At 41.9% G+C, this 26,544-nt stretch overlaps 1 protein-coding gene across 2 annotated transcripts in view; it reads left to right on the forward strand.

The window, feature by feature from the left end:
• Positions 1 to 13,749: 13,749 nt before the first annotated feature.
• The window catches only part of LOC140564382 (formin-like), an 85,995-nt gene continuing 73,200 nt past the window's right edge, over positions 13,750 to 26,544 (forward strand). For both annotated transcript variants that reach the window (XM_072689793.1, XM_072689794.1), the window contains exons 1-2: positions 13,750 to 13,838; positions 16,802 to 18,551. In XM_072689793.1, the coding sequence (XP_072545894.1) occupies positions 16,922 to 18,551 (1,630 nt within the window). In that variant the 5' untranslated portion in view covers positions 13,750 to 13,838; positions 16,802 to 16,921. The remainder of the gene's footprint in view (positions 13,839 to 16,801; positions 18,552 to 26,544) is intronic.

Raw genomic sequence — 26,544 nt, forward strand, 5'->3', positions numbered from 1 at the left:
TTTGACGTCACCGCTGGTGTTTATTAATGCTCAGGTTCGAGCGCGAGGCTTCAAATGAAGCTTAAAGGTGCCGCTCACGATTCAGGACCGCGGTCGTCTTTAACTTTAGCAGAGGAATCCTTCTGTATGAGGGAGGCTAGGAAAGCTGGACCTCTCCAGCTCCATTCCTGCACATAATTGAGGTGTCTGAGGTAGGGGCTGTCTTGCTGCAGGAAGGTCTTAGGGCTAATTCAAGGAGGGGGCGGGGGGGGGAGTGGGGGTCTCAACCCAGCAGGCACCAGGCATTTTTCAAGATTTTTTTTGTTGTTGGAAATGAAAAGGTTCAGGTTTATGGGTCAAAACCGGCACTGTACAGACGTTCATTTCGGCTAGAAATCAATCAGTCACATTTCTGTCAAAAAAACCAACATCAGCTACACAGATGTTGAAATTTTGGTTACTTAACACCATGGTTAACATTCAAAACCAGCAACATATACATGCACTCAAAAATCCCAATAGCAAATCCCCAAAAAAGAGCTGGGTTTCAGCTCAGTAATCAGACTTCTCAGTACATGTAGCTAGAAAGTAGAAATGGTGCTGAGAGGATCATCGGATCACCGTCATGGACATTTACACCGCCCGCTGCATCCACAAAGCAAGCAGCATTGTGGATGACTCCACCCACCCTTCACCCTTCACACAGACTGTTCTCCCTCCTGCCATCAGGAAGAAGGTACCGCAGCATCCGGTCCAACACGACCAGACTCTGCAATAGCTTCTTCCCCCAAGCCATCAGACTTCTCAACTCAACTTCTGACCTGATGTCTTTTCTGTTATCTTCACTCTCTCTCTCTCTCTCTCACTCACTCTCACTCTCTCTCTCACCACTTACCCCAGATAAAATGGGAAGCATTTTTTGCACAAAGCATTTTGCACTAATAACTTTACTACCTCACTGGACTCAATATTTATTACACACTGCATCATTTGCACTCTACCCCTAATTATTTATTATTCTCTGTCTGTACTGTACTCCGCACTGTATTGTGTTGCACTTGTGTTTTGTATGCACTGTCTATGTTGCACCATGGTCCTGGAGGAACGTTGTTTTGTTTCACTGTGGACTCTGTATGTAGCTGAAATGACAATAAAACCCACTTGACTTGACTTGACTTATGTGCGTTGTCTTGGATTCTGCGCATGCGTGAAAACAGGCGAATAATACAGCAAATAAGCATGAAGCTTGTAACGCAGCACCCGCAAGACAGCGATTTAACTATTCTCCCTCTTCTAGATGATGCATGTTCATACTGTGGCTTAAAGTGTTAATATAAACGAGACATGGGGTTTGGGTTTTACGTGACGTTTATCTCACTAAGTTTATTGGCTGGCTGCACAGCATAAATCTGATTACTGCCTGACTCATGTAGACCCAGGTTTTTCACATGATCTGATTAAAGGTAAAGGTGCAAATATCTGTCACTGTACTCTGTACAGAAAACTGTGTCCTCCGCACTTGACCTGTCTGTGGTAGTGAACACACACACGCACACTAGTGAACTGGGAGCAGTGAGCACACGCACACGCACACACACACACACACACACACAGAGTGGTGGGCAGCAAACTCCAGCACCCCGGGAGCAGAGAGGGTGAAGGGCCTTGCTCAACAGTGCCCAACAGTGGCAGCTTGCCGAGCCTGGGTTTTGAACCCACAACCCTGTCATCAATAGCTCGGAGCTAGTCGCAAGTCACTAAGATAATTGCATGCAATCACTTTGATCGGATTACTGCCCAAATCTGATTTTCTGCAGTTAATCGGATCGTGTCAACGCCCTCAATGTTCGAATTTCATGTTGAAGTTAGAAAGTCAAGTTTAGATTTTGATCTCTGTACTTTACAAATTTGAGGCTGGCATGTAAGTCTAGGAAAGCGTTGGGTTGATTATTAAACATCACAACTTAAAACCAGTGAAATATCCACATCGGCTATTGTCTCTATTCTACGTCTAACGGATGTTGGCATTAGACGTTGTCCTGACATTGAATACATGAATAAAATAAAGTGTTTACATTATAAATAAAGTCCGTCAAAGTGTTTTGCTTTCAATTGTTCTGTTCCAGGGTCAGAATTGTTCATAGTGGTGATGATGGGAATTATATATAGACGGTTGTGAACATGCTGCCTGAAGCCTGACAGATTGTCCTAAGATTACTGGTGTAAAATTTTGAGATTTAACCCTGTTTTACCATCATCAGCACTGCATGTAGACATGTCTAGATTTACCGGTAGTGTTGAGCAGTGAATAAAATGGCTATATTTGCATTTCAGAAATTGCAACCCCTTGTTCCTGTAACCACAGCTGTGAAGAAATCCGAGTCAGTAAGCTTCCCTACAATGAACCAGTTGTCATCAAACCTCTGACCTTGTTTACATCTCAGTGATTAAATTAGGCCTATATAATCCAATCCAGCGGAGTGGAACTCTCAGCAAACAGCAATGATAACAAAACAAGACAAAGAAGATGTATAGCTCAAACATCCTGAACAGCCAAAACAATAAAACCACTGACATGTGAGGCGAACAACAAGGATTATCTGGTTCCAGTGGCACCTGTCAAAGTGTGGTATATACTAGGCAGCAAGTGAACAGTCAATTCTTGAAGTTGATGTGATTTGAAGCAGAAACATGGACAAGCATAAGGATGTGATTGACTTTGACAAGGGACAAACTGAGATGGCCAAAACGGCAGGGTCAAGAGCACCCAAGACTTATTGAGACCCCACCGTGCAAACTTCCAGGATTTAAAGGATCTGCTGCAAAAGTCTTGGTGCCAGATACCACAGTACACCTTCAGAGGTCTTGTGGAGTCCATGCCTGAAATGATCAGATCTGTTTTGGTAACACAAGAGGGACCTACACAATGTTAGACAGGTGGTTTTAATGTTATGGCTGATCTGTTTTTCTTTTTAGTGCCTTTTCTGTTGGGCTGCTCATGCTGTGCAGGCCACTGCAGAACCAGGAGGATGCCCCACTTGCCCAGTTTTAAGAAGCCGCTTCCTCTACAATAGCAAGGACTGTCAGGCATGAGCCCTTTTTAAGGTGTCGCAGAGCAGAATGCAGCATTCTGTGGGATATGCATACACACTGTATGTGAAGGTATACAATATATGCAGTCTTTGGGTCCCTAGTGTATAAACAGAGTGCCGGCTGCAGTGTAATTACTACACTGACTTTACAGTATAGTAAAAAGAGACGGTAGCACAGACCTGTCGGATCAGAACTGGAAGCTAGTGGACACACACGACTTGCGATTACAGCAAATCTGCATGACCTTCATTTTCTGTGAGGTGAAGAAGGAACCGGAGCAATCTGGCCTAACCATATACAGTGTCCTTTCAGCAGGATTACAGTAGGAGAACTGGTGATAATAGGTTTAAAAAGTTGAAAGAAGTGCCCAGTGGGGCACCTCTGCTGAAGCTTATTTATAGAGGACTTTTTTTATTATGATGATCTTGACAAACTCACTCAGAGCGGTTTGATGTGAAATGCCTCATTCAAGAGAAACGTATAGGATCAGAACTAGTCACGTTGGTGGTGCCACAACATCTGAGGAGTTCAGTCTCTCTGCAAAAGCAAAACTTACATGGGATAGTTGCAAATACATTGCTTTTTTAAGGCCTTTTGAGTTTTTCAATAGGTTTCAGAGGGAGTCGTATGTTGTCAAAGATTCATGGAGGAGAAGTAGGTACACAGGTTCAAAATGTGTGTCTTAGACGTCAGCAAGTAGCCTGTTTGGTGTGCCAGCAGGCACATGGTGGGAGCGTCAATAGAGCTGTGCATGTGAGTGCATATGAAGTATATGTGTGTGAGGTGAGCAAGGGTCTCAGCTCAGTCCTTGTGCATTAAGAAGTCTGAGAGCATGGAGGTAGTAGCTGTTTAAGAGTCGGGCAGTGATGGCTTGGATGCTCCGTTACCTTCAGCCAGACGGAAGCAGTGAGAAGAGTCTGTGTGAGGGGTGAGTGGGGTCGTCCACAATGCTGGTAGCTTAGCGGATGCATATATGGCTTCATTTTTACACTTTAACCATTGAATAATGCAGAACATTCTTTTTAAATGACAAAAAGTTTGATTCTACATGTAAATTATAAGATGTGTCCATGTGTACATTGTTTCTCTTATCGTATCTGTCTATGTGGACTTGCGTTACCCACACCACTGCCATATTTATTATCTAGAGCCGACAAAAGCAAATAGGTCACAATACTGAAAAGGACCAATTTATCTACCATGTGTGTTTTTGGGAGATATTCATATCGTCTGAGACTGAGAGTGCAACTTCGCTACTGTAATGTGGAACAGTATTGGGACACCTGCTCATTCAGTGTTTCCTCTGAATTCAAGGATATTATAAAGAGTTCATCCTGTATTATGTTTATCCTTTTTGCTGTAGTAACTGCCTCTGAAGTCCAGGGAAGGGTTTCTACTACATTTGGAGCAACAAGAGCGTTAGTGAGGTTTTGGAGATTTTGGAGGATCACCATCCCACCTAATCCCCAACTCCCCAACTTATCCCAAAAGTATTGGAGAGAACACAGTTCCACTGCTCCACAGTTCCATGCTGGAGCCGTTATACCCCTCCAGTGCATGCATGGCATTAGATATGGTGCCAATAGGTGCCAGTGTATATGGTGTATATACACTGATCAGCCATAACATTAGAACCAAGGAAGTAGCCCCCCCCCCCTTGTGCTGATGGTGTGTGCAAACCCCAAGAAGACTGTATCTGATGTACTTGTGCCAGCTCCAAACACACTACAGAGGCAGTGTCACAATTGTGTTGAGGATGGTCCACCACCCATCTGGTTAATAGAGGTCAGTGATTAGAAACTGACCAGTCATGAATATGTTGGCTCACAAGGTCTGTAACTTGACATCTGAATAGAGACCTATAAGGCAGGTGAACCAAATGAACTAAGGCAATGTAGGTATTTCCAATACAGTGGTGATGACCTGTGTGTCCTGGCTGGATGCTGGCATGTCAAGGATACATGATCACTTGCTGCCCTCTAGTGGTAAGACTATATTGGCACAATATTTTTTGTGACGTGTTTTCATAGGTCTGGTGAGATTGTGCCAGTCTCATATGGCCTTTCTTCTTCTAATGAAGACCATATAATAGACCAATAATAATGTTAAGTAAAATAAATGTTGTTTAAAATCTCAAATTTAATCAAGATTAGGGCATTCTTCTTGTTTTGTACAATTTCTGAGTGATAAAAGGAAAGGAGCAGCATGCAAATGTTTGAGTACCCCAAGCCCGAGCTCTCAGATAACTTTTACCAAGGTTCAAGACTTTATTAGCTTGTTAGGAATATCATTCCCTCACAGTCAGCATTAGAAAAGGCCAGTTGAGGTTAATTTCAAAGCTCTGGCACTTCAAACCTTGTCCCAACTGTCCACAGCCACGGGCTCTTCTAAGCAGCTGTCTTGCACTCAGAAAAGTAAAATAGTTGATTTCCACAGAGCAGGTAAAGGCTGTAAAATAGCTGAAGAAAACTGCTCATAGGATTGGTAGAAAAGCAGATGGAAGCCTCATTTAACTGCAAAAAGCCTGACACTACTGGTCAGGCATGCTTTGGACTTGTGTTGCAGCCAGTGGCACAGAGAACATTTCACTGGTAGAAAAAAAAACAGATGGTGGCTTCAACAGCAGAAAGGTGATCCTAAAGACACCTCAAAATCCACAGTGGACTACCACAAGTTTTGCCATGGCCCTCACAGTCCCCTGACCTAAACATCATTAAAAAGCATGCAAGACGTCCCAGACCAGTGTTCTTACAAAACTAGAAACTTTCTGCATGAAAAATAATTTTAAAGAGCTTTTTTGTTTTGCTACAAAGCTACTTGTAAAAGGGGGTGTTACCAAATACTAACCATGCAGGATCTCTTTTGCTATTTAAACTGTAAAAGAAGGAGTAACTTTGTAACTTTAACTTAACTTAACTGTAACTTTGCTTAAAGAAATGATACACCTTGAGTGATGTAAATTTAAGTGGTCAGCGCTAATCCTTCTAGGTCCTAGAACATCCTCAGGGGTTTCCTGCCAATTAAGTATGCAGTTAAACCATCCTTTAACCCTTAATGCAGAAAGGCTCATTACACACTAAGCTGTGTTACTCAGTAACTACAGTTACTTCTGTACAAACTAGTGGGGCTATTCTCTGGTAATAGAAGTTATGTAATAACCCTTTAGGGCCTCGGGTGGTTTATAGGCTGTAAAATTCTACAAAGCCTTCTTCAAGGGATGCTTTAATTAACATAACGTTTCTATACCAGCAGGGACTGTCCTAGTGCTTTTAGATTAAGTAGGGGTTCTCATTTACATCTTAAACAAATAGCTCTCCAAAGTCCATTGAAAGGTTTGATTAACTTACATTTACATTTATGGCATTTAGCTGACGCTCTTATCCAGAGCGACTTACAAGGTTACTCGTATTACAGAGGTGAGCCAATGTAGTGTTAGGAGTCTTGCCCAAGGACTCTTATTTGTGTAGCGCAGCACAGTCACCCAGACCAGGAATCGAACCCCTGTCTCCTACATGGTGTGGTAGCTCAGTGGCAGGCGGTGGTGTTATCTGTTGCACCACACCAACCACGGTTCTTTATAATAACCCTATTAAAGCAACATTCTGTAGCATTTTTACCTTAAAATAGCAGCTTTACAATCATTTTGATGCTCCACTGACCTGTAATAGGGAGAATGGCGTCTCGGGCATTGCCACTGCACTATGCAACTTTGTGCTGCACGAGGCCGATTACAAGTCACATACATTGTAACTAATTGTTCTTAAGATTTTTTTAACTTGGATAAATATCTGGATAATAAACTTCATTCAAAAAATGTTATACACAAAAAAACAGGGAGTGCCTGTGACTTATCTTATAATCCTACAAATGACAACACAGGCCTTACACCCAACTGCTCCAACCACAGCCTCTGCACAGTGATTACATTACATTAGGCTTGCTCTTCCACACATGTGATGTAACACAGCCATATGCATCCCCCAGTAGCCTTAATCCTCATAGGCTAGGTTATATGAGGGAAGATGGCTAAAGATGAGTGGGTGCTAAATAAGATTACACTAATGCTTATGTCAGGATGATAAGAGATGTCAACTAATATCAGCCACAGCACCCATCATGCTCCTGTGTCTTGTTTTTATCAGTGGTAGGTTATGAGACAACTGTGGAGTTTCATGTAGCATGTAAACAGAGAGTACTTAAATTGTCTACTCAAGTACAAGTACTGTCACCTTGATTAGCTTTTACTCAAGTACAAGTTAAAACTACCCCAAAATCTACTTACGTAAATATAGAAAAGTAGCTATTTTTAAAGTAAAGGTTACTTTTATTAACTGCAGCAGAGGGAGGTCGCTCCTGTGTAGCGCAAAAAAGGGACAAAGGGATCTAAACCTTGAACTCTTAAAATACAAATGAAATGCAATAACAAATATTTAGGCTATAATATTTAGTTATAATGTGTCATTTCAGCACAGATCATCCCATCCAACCTTTTCAAGCAATCCAACTGTTGAAGGTGGCATTGAAGTGTGGATTCTGTAGATCATCCTTCTTTTCTTCACCTACAAACACCAACAACAGTCATACTGCAAATCTTTAAATCCAAAAGGGTCACAGGTGTTATGACTTTTCCTAAATGTCCCAAAGAAGGATCTTCAAGATGTTGTAATACGTTTTCAGACAGTGATCTACCTGTTGAATAACAAAGCATGACAAATAAACTCCAACCATGTCAAATGAAGCGCATGGCAAAATCCCTGCCCTGCGGTATATCTACATTACAGCTGCTTTATTTGTGTGACCATCATTAGGGCATTACTCTCTGAACGTCCTGTACGGTTTAAACAGCAGTTGGTTCTCAGTTGGTTTTTGTTAGCAGAGTCCATCCTTGCTGTCCTGCAGTTGTCAATTCGTAAAATAGACCAGGTACAGTCCACTTAGCGTTTTGTCTTGTAAATGTAATTAGATGTGGGGCTGGGTCTTTAATGATATCTCTGTTATTGATCATGTCCGGTAACAGAGAGTTAGCATCATTAATAGTTCAGAGATAGATAGAAATGAAGTCGAACTACTTCACTACTGTACTTAAGTACTAAAATGTATCTCCTATTTCCACTTTTACTTCACTACATGTTTTAAATCTTTTACTCCGTTACATGTTTCATGTGCTGCATTGTTACTCTTTACAATTATAAAAATGGTATGAATCATTTCAAACCCACATTATCATCGCCAGAGTGCTAAATGGCGCTGTCACCAGGTTCGAGATTAAGCAGAACAAGCGATCAAGCCGTGAGTGAGCATGCTGCCGTTCTTCCTTTCACTCCACTGCTGCAGTGAGAGCACTAACGCTAGAGCTCTGTTAGTTTATTCAGAGATGGAAGAACCACCAGAAGAAAACCCATCTTCACCACCTTTAAATACCTGTATGTGGCCTAATGGCCTGAGATCTTTTAGCTGTAGTTTTGTTTATAAAGAGTTAAGCTCAGAGTTTTAAGCTGCTCTCCTCACTTGTATGTGGCAGGTTGAGTCAATTCTGTTTAGGCTTTCTTTTGGGCGAGTTTGTTTAGAGAGTTAACTGAAGACTCCATGTTCATGTCCTCTGTCCTGTACATCCCTGTCCTTACTACAGCCAAAGGAATTGTGACAGTCCTTAAGTCTACGCATTTGAAATAATATAAACACTGATATTCAGACTTTGAACTGCTTTCTGTAAGAACTACATAACACAATACTTTACTTTTTTTTAAGTAGTACATTTCAGAATAAACTACTTGCAATTCGAAGTACGAAATACTTTAGTACTTATACTTAAGTCTGGAGCTTAAAGAACACTTCTACTTCTACTCAAGTCACTTTTGATAGAGCACTTGTACTTTTACTCAAGTCTGGGTCTCTATATTTCTGTTAATAATTACTTACCAGCAGGATGTTAGATAGCTAGATAGATAGCTTTATTAATTCCCAGAGAGAAATTAGGTTGTCAGAGTAGCCAGGTAGATTTAAATAAATAAATAAATAAATATATAAATAAATAAAATTCAATATGAGGTTAAAAGTACAAGCACACAAGTACACGCCTTAACTACAGTGATAAAAGTAAATGTAATTCGTTACTTGCACCTCTGCATGTAAATATTACAGTACACTTCCTTCCTCAGCCCATTCGTTCATTAATGAAAATTATGCTGCAAAACCAACTTCTTTCCCACCAAAACTATTTTTTTTTAATGTATTTCAATGTATTTTGTAGCTTTGATACCCGGCCTCGGCAAGCTGCCACTGTTGGGTCCTTGAACAAGGCCATTCTCCTTCCCAATGGCTGCCCAATGGCTGCTGTTTGATCACTAGTGTGTATGTGCGTGTTAAAGGTGGAGGCCAGATCCCATCTGCATCCAATAATAATGGTGTATAAGGTTGTCTTATGTCTTCATGTGTTGTCTTCAGCCTACAGCAGTTTATTTGTATGTTTTAAGCAGTTTTTCAGCCCAGACTACTTTTTGATTGAAGTATGAGACACAATCAGATCAGATGGATTTCTGTCTAATTCTGGAATAATGAGAGGTTGTGAAATGGTCATGTATTAAACTAAAAGGTTATGGTCAGTTTAAGTTTACATGTGCAAATGTCAGTATATGTGCAAAATCTTGGACACTCTACTAAGTTAGCACTTAGTAACACCACCTTTGGCAGATATCACAGCTTGCTAACACTTTTTGTAGCCAGACACAAGTCTGTCTATTCTCTTCCTTGCAGAACGGTTTCAGCTAGGTTGTCAGTGTAATCACTGATTGTGTAGACATGTTTAACGGCATGTCTAAGATATACCTACAGATTTGTCAATGCTGTTTAAATCAAGGGGGATGTGAGGGCCATTCCAAAAGCTTGCTGTAGAAGCCAGAGTCTTTTCAGCTGCATTTTCCATTTTGCTTCCAGAATTTGCTCATATTTAAGGCGGTGATTCCTGCGCCAATGACTGCCACACACCTCACAGATTCACCGTCATGCTTAAGAGTTGGCAAAGGGGTTATTTTCATGAAATGCTGCTCTTTGGCTTCTCTAGAAATTGTTCTTCAGATGTTGACTGTTGCGGGTAAGTCACTGGTAAGGTGAAGGCCTTCTGAACTATTTCTGATGACTCTTGCATTGCAGATGTTTATGCAAGTAACACTGCGCAGTACAACAGTACTGTCTTATAGGGGTTTGCCTTGCCTTTCTGGCCAGCATATGAGCAATCCAGAGAGTTGTATTGCCTTGACTTCTACTGTAACCTTTAACTGCCATTTCCTAACCCTCCAATTATGTTATGAGTCAGTTTGACCTGTTTTCACTTTTGAGTTGTCTGTAGTACTGGTTACCCTGGTTACCTCAGGGTCATGCACTTGTATGTTGTACTTGTATGTGGTCACACCGATGTGTTATTGATGGTCTGTACAGTATTTGTGTGCAAAGATGATGTTTTGAGTCATTTGGGTCAGTGACCCTGACACTTTGGTGCAGAGATGGTTTCACAGACCCAAAATAAAAACATTTCTGAGGTTTTATAGACAAAGGATGATTCAGATGCACAGGATAATTTCCACCTAGCTAATATGTCCATATGGCAATACATACATACATACATAACTGGCAACCAGAAAGTTTTCAGGTACTCAGGTTCCACATTAGCCCCACATACGGATGCCCACCAAGGTCAGTGAGTGGACCAGTAGGGGTTAAATGTAGGCCCTACCTGGGTTGTATACTGCATACGAAGTCTAGATGGGACACCATTTGAGATTAAGGTGGGCTGTACTGATGGGGCCCACTCAGAGGATGGAAAGCCCACTCAGAGCCCATAGCCCACCTGGAACCCACTTAACCCATGATCCACTCGTTTGAACCCTACATGAGCATGTTGGATAGGTAGTGGTTTCCAGTTCAACACAAATACAAATACAAAAAACAAACTGGTCAGGTCATGTCCAGTATAATTCTCTCAGCTGGTTGTGATATGAAGAACTCAGAAACACTAAAAAAAACAATGAAACACAGCCACCATCAAGAGGAGCTGGGCCATGAAAATCTGAAGATATATGAGGTATATAGAGTCAAGTCAATTTAAGTCAAGTGGGTTTTTATTGTCATTTCAACTATATACAGAATACATAGTGAAACAAAACAAGGTTCCTCCAAGGCCATGGTGCAAGGACAATACAAGTGCAGACAGACAACACAACACAATAAAGACAGAGAATAATAAATAATTGGGGGTAGTGTGCAAATTATGCAGTGTGCAATAATATTGAGTCCAGTGAGGTAGTAAAGTTATTTGTGCAAAATGCTTCCCATATAATCTGGGGTAAATGGTGAGAGAGAGAGAGAGAGAGAGAGAGAGAGAGAGAGAGAGAGTGTGTGTGTGTGTGCATGGAACAGAAAAAAAACATCAGTTCAGTCTCTGGAGTTGAGAAGTCTGATGGCTTGGGGGAAGAAGCTATTGCAGAGTCTGGTCGTGTTGGACCGGATGCTGCGGTACCTTCTTCCTGATGGCAGGAGGGAGAACAGTCTGTGTGAAGGGTGGGTGGAGTCATCCACAATGCTGGTTGCTTTGCGGATGCAGCGGGCAGTGTAAATGTCCATGACGGAGGGGAGAGAGACTCCGATGATCCTCTCAGCTGTCCTTACAATGCGTTGGAGGGTCTTGCGGTCAGAGACTGTGCAGGAAGAGTGGTTACCTTCACCACAGCAAAGCCAAGGCAGGCATTCAGCTTTGAATATCATTAAAAGTAAAGGTGCCCTTATTTGTCACTGTACTATTTATCACTACCATCAGTGGTAGTGAACACATACACAAACTAGTGAACTAGGGGCAGTGAGCCCACATAGACACACACAGCGGTGGGCCGCCAACTCCAGCACCCGGGAAGCAGAAAGGGTGAAGGGCCTTGTTCAAGGGCCCAACAGTGTCAGCTTGCTGAGCCCAGGATATCGAACCGACAATTCTGTCATCAATGGCCCAGAGCTCTAAGAACTAAGCCACCACAGCCCCAAAGCATTATGATGGTTCCTAGTCTGGACAATTCGCTGTCACTTAAGTGTGTGACACACAACCAGCTTCTTAATTCCTCAACCAGTAAGACAATGATACTGGATGACCAACTTGGAAGGGAGTTCTGTAATTTGTGAGAAACTGAAAGCCACTGGATTGTGTAGACTCAGGAATGAAATTAGTAATGAAAACAGGCCAAATAAATAAATAAATAAATAATAAATAATATATATATATATATATATATATATATATATATATATATATATATATATATATTATGTACTATGAATGGCATTATCACATTGCTAGTTTGTAAAGAAAATATTTATTAAAAAGTTCAATATGGTATAATTTTTTATATTTAATTTCTGAATATTCTGAGAAATTTTCTGAGAAAAAAAGGTTTTACTATGTTGACTTGACTTGTCTTTGTGTGTAATTCAACTTTGACCAATAACATTATTTTTGTATTTATTAATTTATTTATTTTTACACATAATATAAGGGTTATGACATTTCACACAGTGGAAAGTATGGATGAACTGTGATACAGGCTAGTGTTGTGGTAGATTCTCACCTGCCACATGGGAGACCCGGGTCCGATTCCCGGCCAATGCAGAGATTGGGGTTAGCGATTAGAGCATCAGGCTATTGATCACACAGTTGTGGGTTCAATACCTGGGCTTGGCAAGCTGTCCCTGTTGGACCCCTGAGCAAGGCTCTGCTCCCTGAAAAAAAGGCTTGGGGCTTGTGTGCTGTCACTGTCACTGTGGATGGGTTAAAGGTGGAGGCCAAATTCCATCTGTGTCCAACACAAATGGTGACCATGCTTGGTAGGCATTCATTACCTCAACCAGCTACTTAAAGGAGTTTATGGTCCTTCGGTGTTCGCAAAAGGTTTGAAAAGTCCGATTTCTCATTACACTGTGGGATTGATATTGATATTAATATCTTAGGACAATTCCTAATGGCAAATCAGTCTAACAAGTTAATTAAGTTCTTAATGTACCATTAAAAGTCTGAGTTTTTGTTAATCCAAGTTAATCCAATATAAAGTATGTTTGCTTTCACATTAACATTAAAAAAATAAAAGGTGTGGAGGAGAGGTTGTTTTTACTTATTTTCCCTCAGAAATCAACAAAATATGTGATGTAATGTAAGGTCCCCAGTAAGAGGGGATCTTAATGTAGGACATTGTCCCTTTAATCGTCTAAAGGGACAATATTACACGGTGTAGCCTGCATATGAACCTCCTGCAGCCTCACTAGAAACCCTCATGTTGCTTGTCTGGTCTTCAGAAACCCTGCCAGTCCCACAAACAATCCTTTCAGTCGCTCACCAGCATATTTAGCAGAACCCACAGACTTCCCTAAGCTCCGCTAAGTGAAATAAATAATAAATACTCATAGTAAAGCTCGGGCCGGTGTCCCCTTTAAGTTTCTTCAGCGACAGCGCGTATGGAAGTGGATCTCCTCCCCCTCTTCATCTTGCTCTCGCCTGCACCTGAAAATCCGCAGCTGCCCGCAGCGACTCCGGCTCTATTGAGCCAGTAGCCCGACAGGCCAGCCAATCAGAGCGGCGGACTGGCACGCCGCCCCGCTTTGATTGGCTCACGCGCCTGTCAGTCACGAGCTGAGGCCACGCCGCCCTCCAGAACAGGGCGCTGAGCGCTTTGCTGCTCGGTTCGGACAGAGCGAAGAGGAGAGGGGACAACAACACGGGCATGCGAGCGAGACGGGTGAGGGGGCTCAGCTCTGCACTTCACTTCACACACCTGCCTTTAGCATGTGGCGCCCGTGTTATGTAATGCTCCGTCCACAGCGCGGAGCGGAGAGAGTGGAGGATGGATGGTGCTCTGCTTGTTGAAGCACGGCAGGAGAAGGAACTTCATGCTGCACTGTGTTCTCCCAGCTGTTATATATGAATATTTATATAAATATATATACAGTATATAGCTACAGGAGTAATGATGAGGATGTGATTGCTTCCTTACTGCAGAGCAGGATGGCGTTTGGTGGGAATGAATAGCCGCAGTTCTTCTAAAGGGGGAAATCCCAACACCGATGGGGGGCCGTGAATCAGATCTGTCATAACTTCACAGGACGTGATTATGTTTAGGTGTTTTTTTTATTGTTGTTGATGTTTTTGATCTGTTTTTGATTTTACCCTTTGATGTTTTGTTTTCTTGTCCTTTTTGTCAAAAAATTAGGAGTGATGCTCTCATTGTTATTATAGCCTGCTCTTATCATCATGTAGGCTGCTGTGGCATTAATACTAGTTATTCTGCATATATGTAGTATAGGTTTGAAGTATTGTGAGTAATGTGTTGGGCATCATCAAGCGATTCTGTGATTGTTCACTTCTTGCAAGTTTATGCCAGAGATTTTTTTATTAGTCTAATGTCTTGCAGTTTCGGGAAACGTTCCAGGAAGCACTCATTCATAATTAGTTGGCGAGAAGAAGCTGAGTGTTGCATAATGTTAATCACTGTTCTGCATTCTAATTTTGTCTTTCTAACACAGTGAATCGAGTCTGTATTCCATCCTTTCCCATCTGTCATCTATCTAATATTGTTATTATGAGGAGACGACCTACAGTTGGCTACAGCCTTGCAGTCAGTTCATAAGTTTGGCTACATCCTTGCAGTCAGTTCATATATTAATTGGCTACAGTCTTGCAGTCAGTGTTTATGTTTGGCTACAGCCTTGCAGTCAGTGTTTATGTTTGGCTACAGCCTTGCAGTCAGTGTTTATGTTTGGCTACAGTCTTGCAGTCAGTTCATATGTTTGGCTACAGCCTTGCAGTCAGTTCATAAGTTTGGCTACATCCTTGCAGTCAGTTCATATATTAATTGGCTACAGTCTTGCAGTCAGTTCATATATTAATTGGCTACAGTCTTGCAGTCAGTTCATATATTAATTGGCTACAGTCTTGCAGTCAGTTCATATATTAATTGGCTACAGTCTTGCAGTCAGTTCATATATTAATTGGCTACAGTCTTGCAGTCAGTGTTTATGTTTGGCTACAGCCTTGCAGTCAGTGTTTATGTTTGGCTACAGTCTTGCAGTCAGTGTTTATGTTTGGCTACAGTCTTGCAGTCAGTGTTTATGTTTGACTCCAGTCTTGCAGTCAGGTCATAAGTTTGATACAGTCTTGCAGTCAGTTCATAAGTTTGGCTACAGTCTTGCAGTCAGTGTTTATGTTTTGCTACAGCCTTGCAGCCAGTTCATATGTTTGGCTACAGTCTTGCAGTCAGTTTATATGTTTGGCTACAATCTTGCAGTCAGTTCATAAGTTTGGATACAGCCTTGCAGTCAGTGTTTATGTTTGATACAGCCTTGCAGTCAGTGTTTATGTTTGATACAGCCTTGCAGTCAGTGTTTATGTTTGTTTGCAGCCTTGCAGTCAGTTTATATGTTTGATACAGCCTTGCAGTCAGTTCATGTGTTTTGCTACAGCCTTGCAGTCAGTTCATATATTAATTGGCTACAGCCTTGCAGTCAGTTCATATATTAATTGGCTACAGTCTTGCAGTCAGTTTATATGTTTGGCTACAATCTTGCAGTCAGTTAATGTGTTTGGCTACAGTCTTGCAGTCAGTTCATGTGTTTGGCTACAGCCTTGCAGTCAGTTCTTATATTAATTTGTTGCAGTCTTGCAGTCAGTTCATAAGTTTGGCTACAGTCTTGCAGTCAGTGTATATGTTTGGCTACAGTCTTGCAGTCAGTTCATATGTTTGGCTACAGCCTTGCAGTCAGTTTATATGTTTGATACAGCCTTGCAGTCAGTGTTTATGTTTGGCTACAGCCTTGCAGTCAGTTCATAAGTTTGGCTACAGTCTTGCAGTCAGTTCATAAGTTTGGCTACAGTCTTGCAGTCAGTGTATATGTTTGGCTACAGCCTTGCAGTCAGTTCATAAGTTTGGCTACAGCCTTGCAGTCAGTTCATAAGTTTGGCTACAGCCTTGCAGTCAGTGTTTATGTTTGGCTACAGCCTTGCAGTCAGTTCATAAGTTTGGCTACAGCCTTGCAGTCAGTGTTTATGTTTGGCTACAGTCTTGCAGTCAGTTCATAAGTTTGATACAGTCTTGCAGTCAGTTCATAAGTTTGGCTACAGCCTTGCAGTCAGTGTTTATGTTTGGCTACAGTCTTGCAGTCAGTTCATAAGTTTGGCTACAGCCTTGCAGTCAGTTCATATGTTTGATACAGTCTTGCAGTCAGTGCATAAGTTTGGCTACAGTCTTGCAGTCAGTGTTTATGTTTGGCTACAGCCTTGCAGTCAGTTCTTATATTAATTGGTTGCAGCCTTGCAGTCAGTGTTTATGTTTGGCTACAGCCTTGCAGTCAGTTTATACGTTTGGCTACAGTCTGGCAGTCAGTTCATATGTTTGATACAGTCTTGCAGTCAGTTCATAAATTTGGCTACAGCCTTGCAGTCAGTTCATATGTTTGATACAGTCTTGCAGTCAGTTCATAAGTTTGGCTACAGCCTTGCAGTCAGTTTATATGTTTGGCTACAGCCTTGCAGTTCATATGTTTACAGAGTGACAGAAATTTCATTTAGATGAAACTGATTTTCATCTGGGCTGTAATAATATGGCACATTGACATTTTGTAAACTGTTCTTTTGTGCACTTGCCATCGTACTTAAACAGATTTATGACCATATTGGTCTCCCTAATGGCCTCCTTGTCTTTAACAGACCTTCGATCGCCCAGGTGATGAACACCCTTCACTCCTTCAGTTCGTCCTGAGCATTCTACCAGTAAAGTCAAGAGCTTCAGGATGAGTGTCCATTTAATGTAGGTGTGTGATTAATTAAATGGCCCCAATAATGGAGGGCACACACACAGTGCTGTGTCTGCACAAACCCATCCAGGAGTTCAGCTACATCAGCCTGTACTTCCCCGCTGGGAGGGTCCGAGGCTTTACGTATGGCAGCCGCACCCCTCGTGACCGCCAACCCCTGCTCACTAATCAGCAGGAGGATGAAGATCCTGCAAAGGCCAAACAAAGAGGCCAGTCTTACAAGCCCGTGGGAGATGCCTCCCAATCCTACAGTTCAACAAAAGGAGTTTTAGCTGAGCTTCAGTGGCTCTCTGCGGAACACTGGCAATTGCTGGTGGATCTCTTGGCTCTATGCGGTGACTGCGCAGCAAGGGTCAGGATGGGCAACCAGGATGGCAAGTTCCCAGGTGAACCTGAAGCTTATGCAGGAAACCTTTTGCAGGATCTTAGCAGCAGCAGCAACCTTCAGCATGCCCTTTCATTGTCTCCAGATCATAAAAAAGCAGCCTCACGGGTTCGGAAGTTGAAAAAACTGGCCTCCAAGAAGACTGATAGCAGTGAAGAGTTCTTGCAGAGTAAAATAAAGAAGAAGCGTGAGAGCTTTACAGCTTCAGAGCTTTCACAGACTCATCTGGATACAATTTCTTTGGTTGTTCAGGCAGCTGGAAGCCTCTCTTTTCAGTCACCAGAGACCCCAGGTTCAAAGTCTTATGCTGGTGTCAGCAGTGAGCCACTTCTGCCAATGGAGGGACCCTTCCACACTGCTCAGGAAGGTTGGGACTTCATGGAGGAATCGCGTCCGTTTGATTCAGAAATGGACCTCACTGAATTTGAGGACCAGTTCTGTCTGGGCTATGAAGTGTCAACAGGTACTTTCATGGACAGTGTGCAGGATCATATCCAGATAACCAGTGGAAATAACATACGGCCCAGCAGGAACAGCAGCTCTTCAGGGAATGAGAACTTGCAGGAGAAGACCGGAGGTAAAACCACAGCTCAGCTGTGTGAAGACATAAACAGGACGGACATGACTGTTCAAGTGGTCAGTGAGATACAGAGCAGTTCCTTTGTGGGGACCAAAGAAGCCTCTTCTGGTGCTGTAGAAGCTGTTCTTCACACCACCAAGGACAGCTCTGTCATGAGGCACACTTGCCAACATTTCAACCAAGAAGACGCAAGGATCTTAAACGAAAACTCTACTCACAGAAATGAATCAAATATGGGGGACAGACCAGAAACGATGAGGCTCCCCCTCTCGCACCATGCTCAGGCTGGACCTTCCAACCTTAGACCATGGACCAAAAGTCCCACATCTCCTACTCTTTCTGGGGTTTTCAATGTGTCCTACCCTCCAACCAACAGTCTCCAAAGTATGTCCCCTGTCCTATCACCACTTTCTTCTAAGTTGTCCAGTCCGCAGTTGAATCACCGCATTGTATTGCTGCCTGACGAGGATGGGGTTAAGGCGAATGAAGGATCTAGGTGGTCCCATGAAGCAGCTAGGTCATGGTCAGAAGCTGGGAATCAGCCCAAAGTCACAACAGAGGTCATAGACAAAAACGGGAACCGCAGAACAATTACACGGCTGGACCTGAACCTTAGTCGGCAAGGAACTGGGAACTCTACATGGAACACTGCTGGCACTTCTGGTTCCACCACTACAGGTGAGTGTAAGGTAAGGTTTATTTATGTCGTCTCACAGAAGTGTTTTACACATTAATTGAAATATTTGATGAGACCCTGTGTTGCTGATAAGCTGAGTTACCTCAAATATGTGTATAGTCTTCATTTCTTCACTTCATTTTAGGCTAGTATGTGCTTGAGTAAGAGAGTCCTGGTTGTACACCTGACCCTCCCGGATCAAAGTCACTTGATCGGCATGAGTTTCACACTTCACACTTGTGCCAGTCCCATAAATGCAACATCAACTCAAGCATTGCCAATTTGCTCTGCACCTTTGGAGCTTTATCCTGTTGAGGGGAGGGGGGGGGTGCAGCTGCCCTGATTTTACCGATCCAGATTGGCCTCCCTGATGCATGACTTAGAAAAGGGGATTAAGGCTCTGTGTTGCTCAAACAGAAAAAAAGGAACTTCCGAACTCTGGTGCCACAGCTTGTAAGCTTCACCCTTTGGTCACAGTGACAGCGTCAATAAGAACAAAAATGCATAGTGCGCCTTTATGGTAAATCCATTTGCAAGCACCACTAGCCTCAGCTCAGTGGATTATGTGATTTACTGATCAATTAACAGACAATGTACCCCTCAGCTTCCTTCGCTTGGGGCAGAACGGATGCTGCCACCCCCCTTTGATGCTGCTCTGTCTAGTTTCCAACTCGCCGGCTGATTTAATCATAGATTATTCTGCACCACAGTGTCAGTTCTGGCTATTTTGGCTGTTCTTTTGAGGTGAGGTGGTCAGGCAGAGAACATTGTGGAAAGGTCAGTCCTTTGCTTTTCGCTAAAGTCTTTAGGTCATGATCACATCACATGATCACAGCTTCCTCAGGTTGCCTTGGCAAAGGTAATGAGCTTGACAATACAGTGTAGATATTCTGTTTGTGTCTATATATAGTATATTTAGGAAAATCAGGACTGTCTTGAACATGTTATTAGGGAGCATGCGGTAATGCACATGCTGGCTCATGCATTCAGCCATACGATTACGTCTTGCAGTTTTTGATAGAGGCATTTATTCAAAAAATATAAATGGCTATTAAGTATGGCCCAAAGATTAGAACAGAGTTCCTCTTTTAATATTTTTGTGCATTTACCTTTCTTTAGCAAAGCCAAGGATTCTACAGAGAACTATGGCAACTCAACTCAAACGCTTTTCCTCTAAAATAGTTCTTCATACACAAACAAAACCTTTCTATAGAACCATTTTAAAAATGTTTCACTACTTGAGGAAGACTTTTTTCAGTATGCACCTCATTAAAAAGCGTTTTTAAGGGTTCTTTATTAAGGGAATGGCAATTCTGAGAATCATTTGACTGAATAAATGTATCCAAATGGTTTCCCTTTTAAATGGTTCTTCATAAATGTATAAGTAAAATATATGTAAGTAAAAGCTCTTGTAGGTGGTTCCTTATCAAATCATTTTTAAAAGGGTCCACTATTTAAAGAAACCCTCTTCAGTATGATCTTTAAAAATGGTTCTATATATAGAACCATGGCAACTCAAAGAACAAAGTTTCCCTCTTAAATGGTTCTTTATAAACAAGTTAAACCCGCTTCTAAGTAGTTCTATATAGAGCTTATTTAAAAAGGGTTCACCTACTTTTTCAGTATGCGCTTCAAAAAAGGGTTCTCAAGGGCATAGAAGCATTCAAATGGTTTCCCTCTTAAATGGTTCATCATATACATACAAAACCTCTTGTATGTGGTTCCATATAGGACTCGTTTAAAAAAAAAGGTTCCACTACATGAGAAAACCTTTTTCAATATGCTCTACTCAGGGTTCTCTATTAAGTGAGCTGTTTTATATAGAACCATGGCAACTCAGCAAACTATATGGATGATTAAAGGGTTCTTCGCTGGATGGAAAAACCTTGATGAACCAGATGTTCTGTATAGAATATATTAAAAAATGGTTCTGCAAAGCACCAAAAATGGTTCCATTATAGTAACCTAAGGACCCTTTCTCAGTACTGTATAGAATCATTTTTGTGTTGCGTGTATATAATAATAGAACTCCTTTTCTTTAGAATCGAACACATGAACAGTACACTCTTAAAAAATAGGTTATTCAATGCTTATTTATTAATGGCAGTAGTGCTTTATAGAACCATGCCAACTCAAAGAGCCAAAAAATGATTTTCCCTTTTAAATTGTAGAGAGAAGCTTCTTTAGAGAAGCTTTTAAAATGGTTCTACATAGCACTTAAAATGTGCACTTTTGTTATGAGTCAAACAACCCTTTTTCAGTACTTAGTACTACAGTAATTTTTTGGATTTTTCTGGCTTGTAGCAATAAAGGAACCCTATTTGGTGCTATATAAAACCATCCTTTTAAAGGATCTTTAAAGAATCATATACAAGATGTTTTCCATGAAGATCCTTTTCACTTTGAGTTGCCAGTCATGGTTGTATACGAAACTAAAGTTACTGTTGTTACATTTGAGGAGTCTGAAACTCGCTGATACAGAAGTCAGCGAATGACACTGAATGACACTGAATGTAAATGTAAGTCTTTATGTAATAAACACTGTGATTTAGCTTGTAATTGTGATGCCACATTAAAGCAGTGTAGACTAACTGTTCATCTCTGAGGCTCAGCCTGTGTGGTTCGGTTTTAGGCATTAGAGATGAGGTAGTGAAAGACACTTTGTCTAGCAGTTACACAGGCATTCAGGGATTCTATAAGAGAGGGAGGGGGAGCATGTGAGGATAGTGTGTGGGGGTTATAATCCGATTCTCAGTAATGATCTCTTCCCCTGCCAGTCACGCAGACCTGTACTCATAGTCATGCCTGCTGTCCTTCACATTACCTTAAATTATCCCAGACACAAATTACCCAAGTATTTCAGCACATATGTGGCAGATTGAAATGTAGAGTCACTCGAAACATGGAGTAATGCTTACTAGTCTAACTGGCTAAATGCTTTAAGTGCCAGATTCAACTTTAGAGATTTAATTTGATAATAGGTGTTTGTACGTCGACAATGTGAGAAAATAAGGGAGCAAATCTTTAGTGTTTTCAGTATGTCTTTGTCCGTACAAAGAAAAACTGATACAAGGACCTTTAACCCTCTTTGACCCTCTTTCAATAATTAATTACTCTTGGAAAGTTACCTGGGCAAAGTTAAAAGGGGGCTAGAATGGCGCCTGTCCTTCAGTCTGCCCTACCAATACTTCTCAAATTTACATTCCATTTTTAGCAATGTTGTGTTTAAAGTGGATTTCCTCCTTCCTTTTTTGTATAACCGAATCAATGAGATGTAAACAAAGTCAACCAGGTTGGTCTGAACAGTTTAGAGAATTATAAATACAGAAAACATGACCGACTTTCTTTACACTAAACTCTTACATTGAACATAACATTACAATCTGGTAATCTGGGTCCTATTACCACCACTTCAAACCAGAATATAATATGCTATTATTATATATATTATCATATGTATGTATATGTATATATATATATGTGTGTGGGAGAGACTTAATGCAGCAGGACTGACTTAAACATTACTTTACTCACTTATAATAAACTATAACAAATGAACACGGATATTAATGAACTGATTTGCTGTTGATTTGTCACTTAAATAAATAATGGTACTGGACCTTGGCACACTGTTGTCTGGGCTAAGGACTTCCAAGTTCAATTCCAAGTCTGTAAGACCAAAAAGGAGCTAGCAGCTCTTCACTTCACTTCTTGGATCTCCTAATATGTAGGACCAGCTGTGGCAGTGATGTCATTACCCCCTCCACCTTGCTCTCGGCTGTCTTCCGTTACAGGTGCAAGGCTCCAATTGAACAGTTCAACTCTCGTCTCTCTTTATCACTGAAAACTGGCTGAAATGGCAATGCTGTGGCTTTTAAAAATGGCAACAGAGGATTGAAATCTGAAGTTTACTGATAATTAATGAAAGACATGTAATGTGTTGATTTAGGACACTCCTGGGACTCAAAACTGTGTTCATCCTGAGAGTTAGAGATCCCCTGTTCGTGCTTCCTCCCGGATTCGCGCAGCCTCCCGGCTGTTTTTCTAAGCTAGATAAGTCGCTGATGGTTGACAATTAGAAAGTTAGATTAGGAATGTCTTGCTGTTTGTGTGATGTGTATGATGTTTGTAGGTTATTCTGATCCTCAGTTATGAAGCCTAGAATACTGGCGGTGCGGGAATCAGGTTCATTGAATGGATCGGTCCCGTGGATTGGCCTAATTATTATCCAATATCTGATCCAGCTTATTTTGTTAGTATCAGGACTGATATCCGATCCTAGTATTGGATTGGTGCATAGCTTTTCAAGACATGAAGGATAACGGTCATGTTGTTGTAACTGGTTGGATTGAGGATGCAGATGTAGTTTAAACAGGCCTGGGATCAGTTTAAAGCTTATCTACTGTATGTAAGCATGAACTGTAATCAGTCAGGACAGACACAGTCAGCTGCTTTTCTAAACGAGTGTTAAGTAATCCATCTTACACTGGGATAGAGTCAGTAATACCCTAATGACATAAACTAATCACTCCAGTGGTCATATGAAACTAATCACTCAGGGGAAGTCAGTTGACGAGCTTCTGGTAGTCAGCAGGAAGTGTAGAGAACACTGAGCTTTATATTCTGTTCAGCTGACATGAACAAACCCAGAGAAGGCCCATTTCCTTTCCTATAATTAGTCTGATTCTGATCTACGAGGCTGAAGAGGATGCTTCCTCGCTCCCAGCAGGCTGTGAGGCATCAGAAATAGCTCTCATTGATTACCCGTAATTATGCCCAACGTGTAATTTTTTTTGAATAAGTCACAAACTCATTTGGGGAAACTCACTTTCTCCAGAGAGTGATGGTGCGGGAGATTCTCAGCTGAAAATCAGCTGAAATCAAACTGCACTCTGCAATTGCAAGTGTTCTGTTCTTTCCTAATCCTCCACACAGGGAAGTCGAGGGTAAGCAATTGCGTTGTTTTTCCAGTGGCTGGCTTTTTTGGCCTGTGCTGAACGGTAGAGGAGTGGTGACGACTCCTGCGAGCTTCGCACTGTGCTCCATTTCAGCTTTGCCCTTCAGGGCATCACAGCACTCAGACTCAACCTACTCATGTTCATCAAGGCACATCCAATATAGAAGAGCTGGAAGGACAACTGAGAGCAGAACAAGAGGAGGACATTGTGAGACTTCCCAGGAAGTTGGTTCAGGCAAATGAGTTGACATGCAAAAATTGTCGCTTTGGGGACCTATCATCTAATCACGAAACCAAGCCTGTAATCAGTTCAGTGCCGTGTGAGGCATTCAAAGAGGATCTGCGACAAGGGGTGATGATCAGTGATCTTTAATTAGCTCTATAAATGCACATACAGCTCTTAGAGAAGATTTTGATTGGCTTAGATTAGATTATTATGTGGAGAATGTCTTCCAATTCTCTTCAAATTCAGATTATGTTATATAATGTTTTGAACGACAGCTTTTGGCACAGCCTCAAGAGAGAAGAAGGAGCCACGACTCAAAAAGGGGAATCCGACCAGCTAGAAAAACAGGACAACAAAAGCAATAATTATAATAATAATAAAAAGAAAAGGACAGGTGCTTTTCAAATACTGTATAATAAGAATAAATTAAGAAAAAAGAAACAAGCTTGTCATTAGACAGAAGTATTCAGATAAACCTATGAAATAATGACATACGTAAGAAACCAATCATGCACCTCATTTACAGGTTTAAAGGTTCTTTAAAAACATCATTGAAAAGCTGTTAAGGGATCCAAAGGTGGTTCTTTAATGCCAGCCAAGTAGACATTTTGGAAAATACAAAAGTTCAAAATGTTTTCCCCAGCTCTGTCATTGCAAATCCCACCTACTGCAATTTTCGGTATCCAGCAATGCCACCAGCACATCATGGAGACTAGAACATGCCACCGCATTTTTGAACTGGTAACACAACAGCAAGCAGCCATCCCAGAGAGAGTGAAGCCCATTATGCTCTTTTGCCTATGGATGGCTATAGCATCACCCAGGATCAGGCTCACAATCTACCAATTACAGGGCTAACAATTAGACAGTTGTGCCATTTGGGGGCCCCTGAAAATCACCCTTGATCACCACAGCTCCCCTGAATATTTGATCATTTTTTAAATTAATTCTTTAATTAATACATTTGTCCTCTTTCCTCCCAATTTGGTGCCGCTAATTAACCCGCCGACAGTAGAAGGGTAAAGACCGCCTGGATTGCCGGGCAGCTGCATCGGAGGAAAGTGCCGGGTCTCCATCTCTGCTGCACCAGCTAACAGACACCTGTGCCAGCCTTAAGAGGGTTGAAGGGAGAGAATGTCCTCTACTCACCCAGTAAAAGCACCACCAATTGTGCTCTCTCAGATTCCGGCCACTGATGGCAAAGCGGCATGGCTCGGGATTTGAACTCCTGACCCCCCGGGCCATAGTGGCAGCTTTAGACCGCTGAGCTACTCAGAGCCTCAAGTCAGCATTCTTGCTGAACACATTAGAGACATCGGAGTATAGGCCTATGCTGGGCTTATTTCTACATCAGGACATGGCTATTCCTTGGCTGTGTGATTCCCATTTGAGCATGCTGTGTCCTCTCTTTCAAAGTCTCATTTAACTGGAATTATGGGCTTGCAGATGGGAACGCCACAAAGGGATTATGCTCTAGACTCCATTACGGCATTAGGACAATATAAGAGGAGGATAAACTAGAGAGAAAGAGGGCAGAGGGGAGATGTGTACTGCAGCTGTTTGTGACGAATGAGCCAAATCAGTTGAATGTGAGGTGAACGACGAAACAGGCATTCCTATTTTTTTCATTATCTTCTGCTACCGAGGTGCAGGTTAGGTGTCTCGCCACGTCACTGTTGCACAGTAACTGGGTTACAAAAGCTGTCGCTGACAGAAATAAGCCTTTCAAGGTGACTCATTTCTAAAGTGCATATGGAGGAGTACATCTTATGGTGTATGTACATGCATATACAGCATATCACCGTGGACCGTATTCACGGTTTCTCAGTCTTAAGCCGCCCAGCCCCGCTGGAGGATGTCCTCCTGTTCTCCCCAAACTATTTTAGCTATGTTACGCTCCAGTGCAGATGCTGACCTATTTAGAGCATGTGGTTTGATTCACGCCCCCCAATGCACTACATGATGATGAACTACTGTCAACAGCGATACTGTACATCAGCACAGACACAATAAATGGGTCCAGCAGCTGCCAGCTAGGGACAGCTAACTCATGACCTCTCTCTGCAGTCATATAATACAAGCACTGTTTCAACCCCCTGCAGCCCACCCCACGCTGCCACCACACACATACTGACAGCTACTCCATTCGCACTTTCTGATTTACCTCTTTACATCACAACCTTGTCCGTCAACACCGTACTGACGACTCTACATTACTCGCACATGAAGCATGTAGTCACTGCATAATGTGTTCTATTCTATAGGAACAGCTCCTGTAAAGCCCCAAAAACTGGGCTTTATGGTAACCTGAGATTAGCCTGAGATTATGCTGACATTAGCACCATGTGATATTGGGATACTTGCTCAAACAAGTGGAGGAATGATCAATTTGTATTTATATTATATACACAGATAGCAAATAACAATAGAAACATGTCTAGACATATATTATATATTCCAAGAAATCATTGAAAGCAGGGTTCTTCAGTTTCAGGCCTGCAGGCCCTGTTTCTAGCATGGGTTGGTACTTTCCCCACACAAAAACACCTGATTCACCTCATCTGATACTTTCCCTGTTCAGTAGGTGTGTGTTTGAACAGGGAAGCCACCTAACTGTGCTGTTCACTGGACCCCCTGACCTATAGCATCCATATTCTCCAACATTTAGTGCAGTATGTAGAACTAGGGCCTGTAACAGCACACCACTGCCTGACAGTCTATAAGGACAGCGTGTGTATTTGGTGTCCCCTATAGGGAGTGAACTTGACTGCACAGCATGTGATCAGTGTGGTTGGCTGGGCAGGGTAGCGGC

The sequence above is a fragment of the Salminus brasiliensis genome, chromosome 10 (assembly GCF_030463535.1).
Source record: "Salminus brasiliensis chromosome 10, fSalBra1.hap2, whole genome shotgun sequence".
NCBI lineage: Eukaryota > Metazoa > Chordata > Actinopteri > Characiformes > Bryconidae > Salminus > Salminus brasiliensis.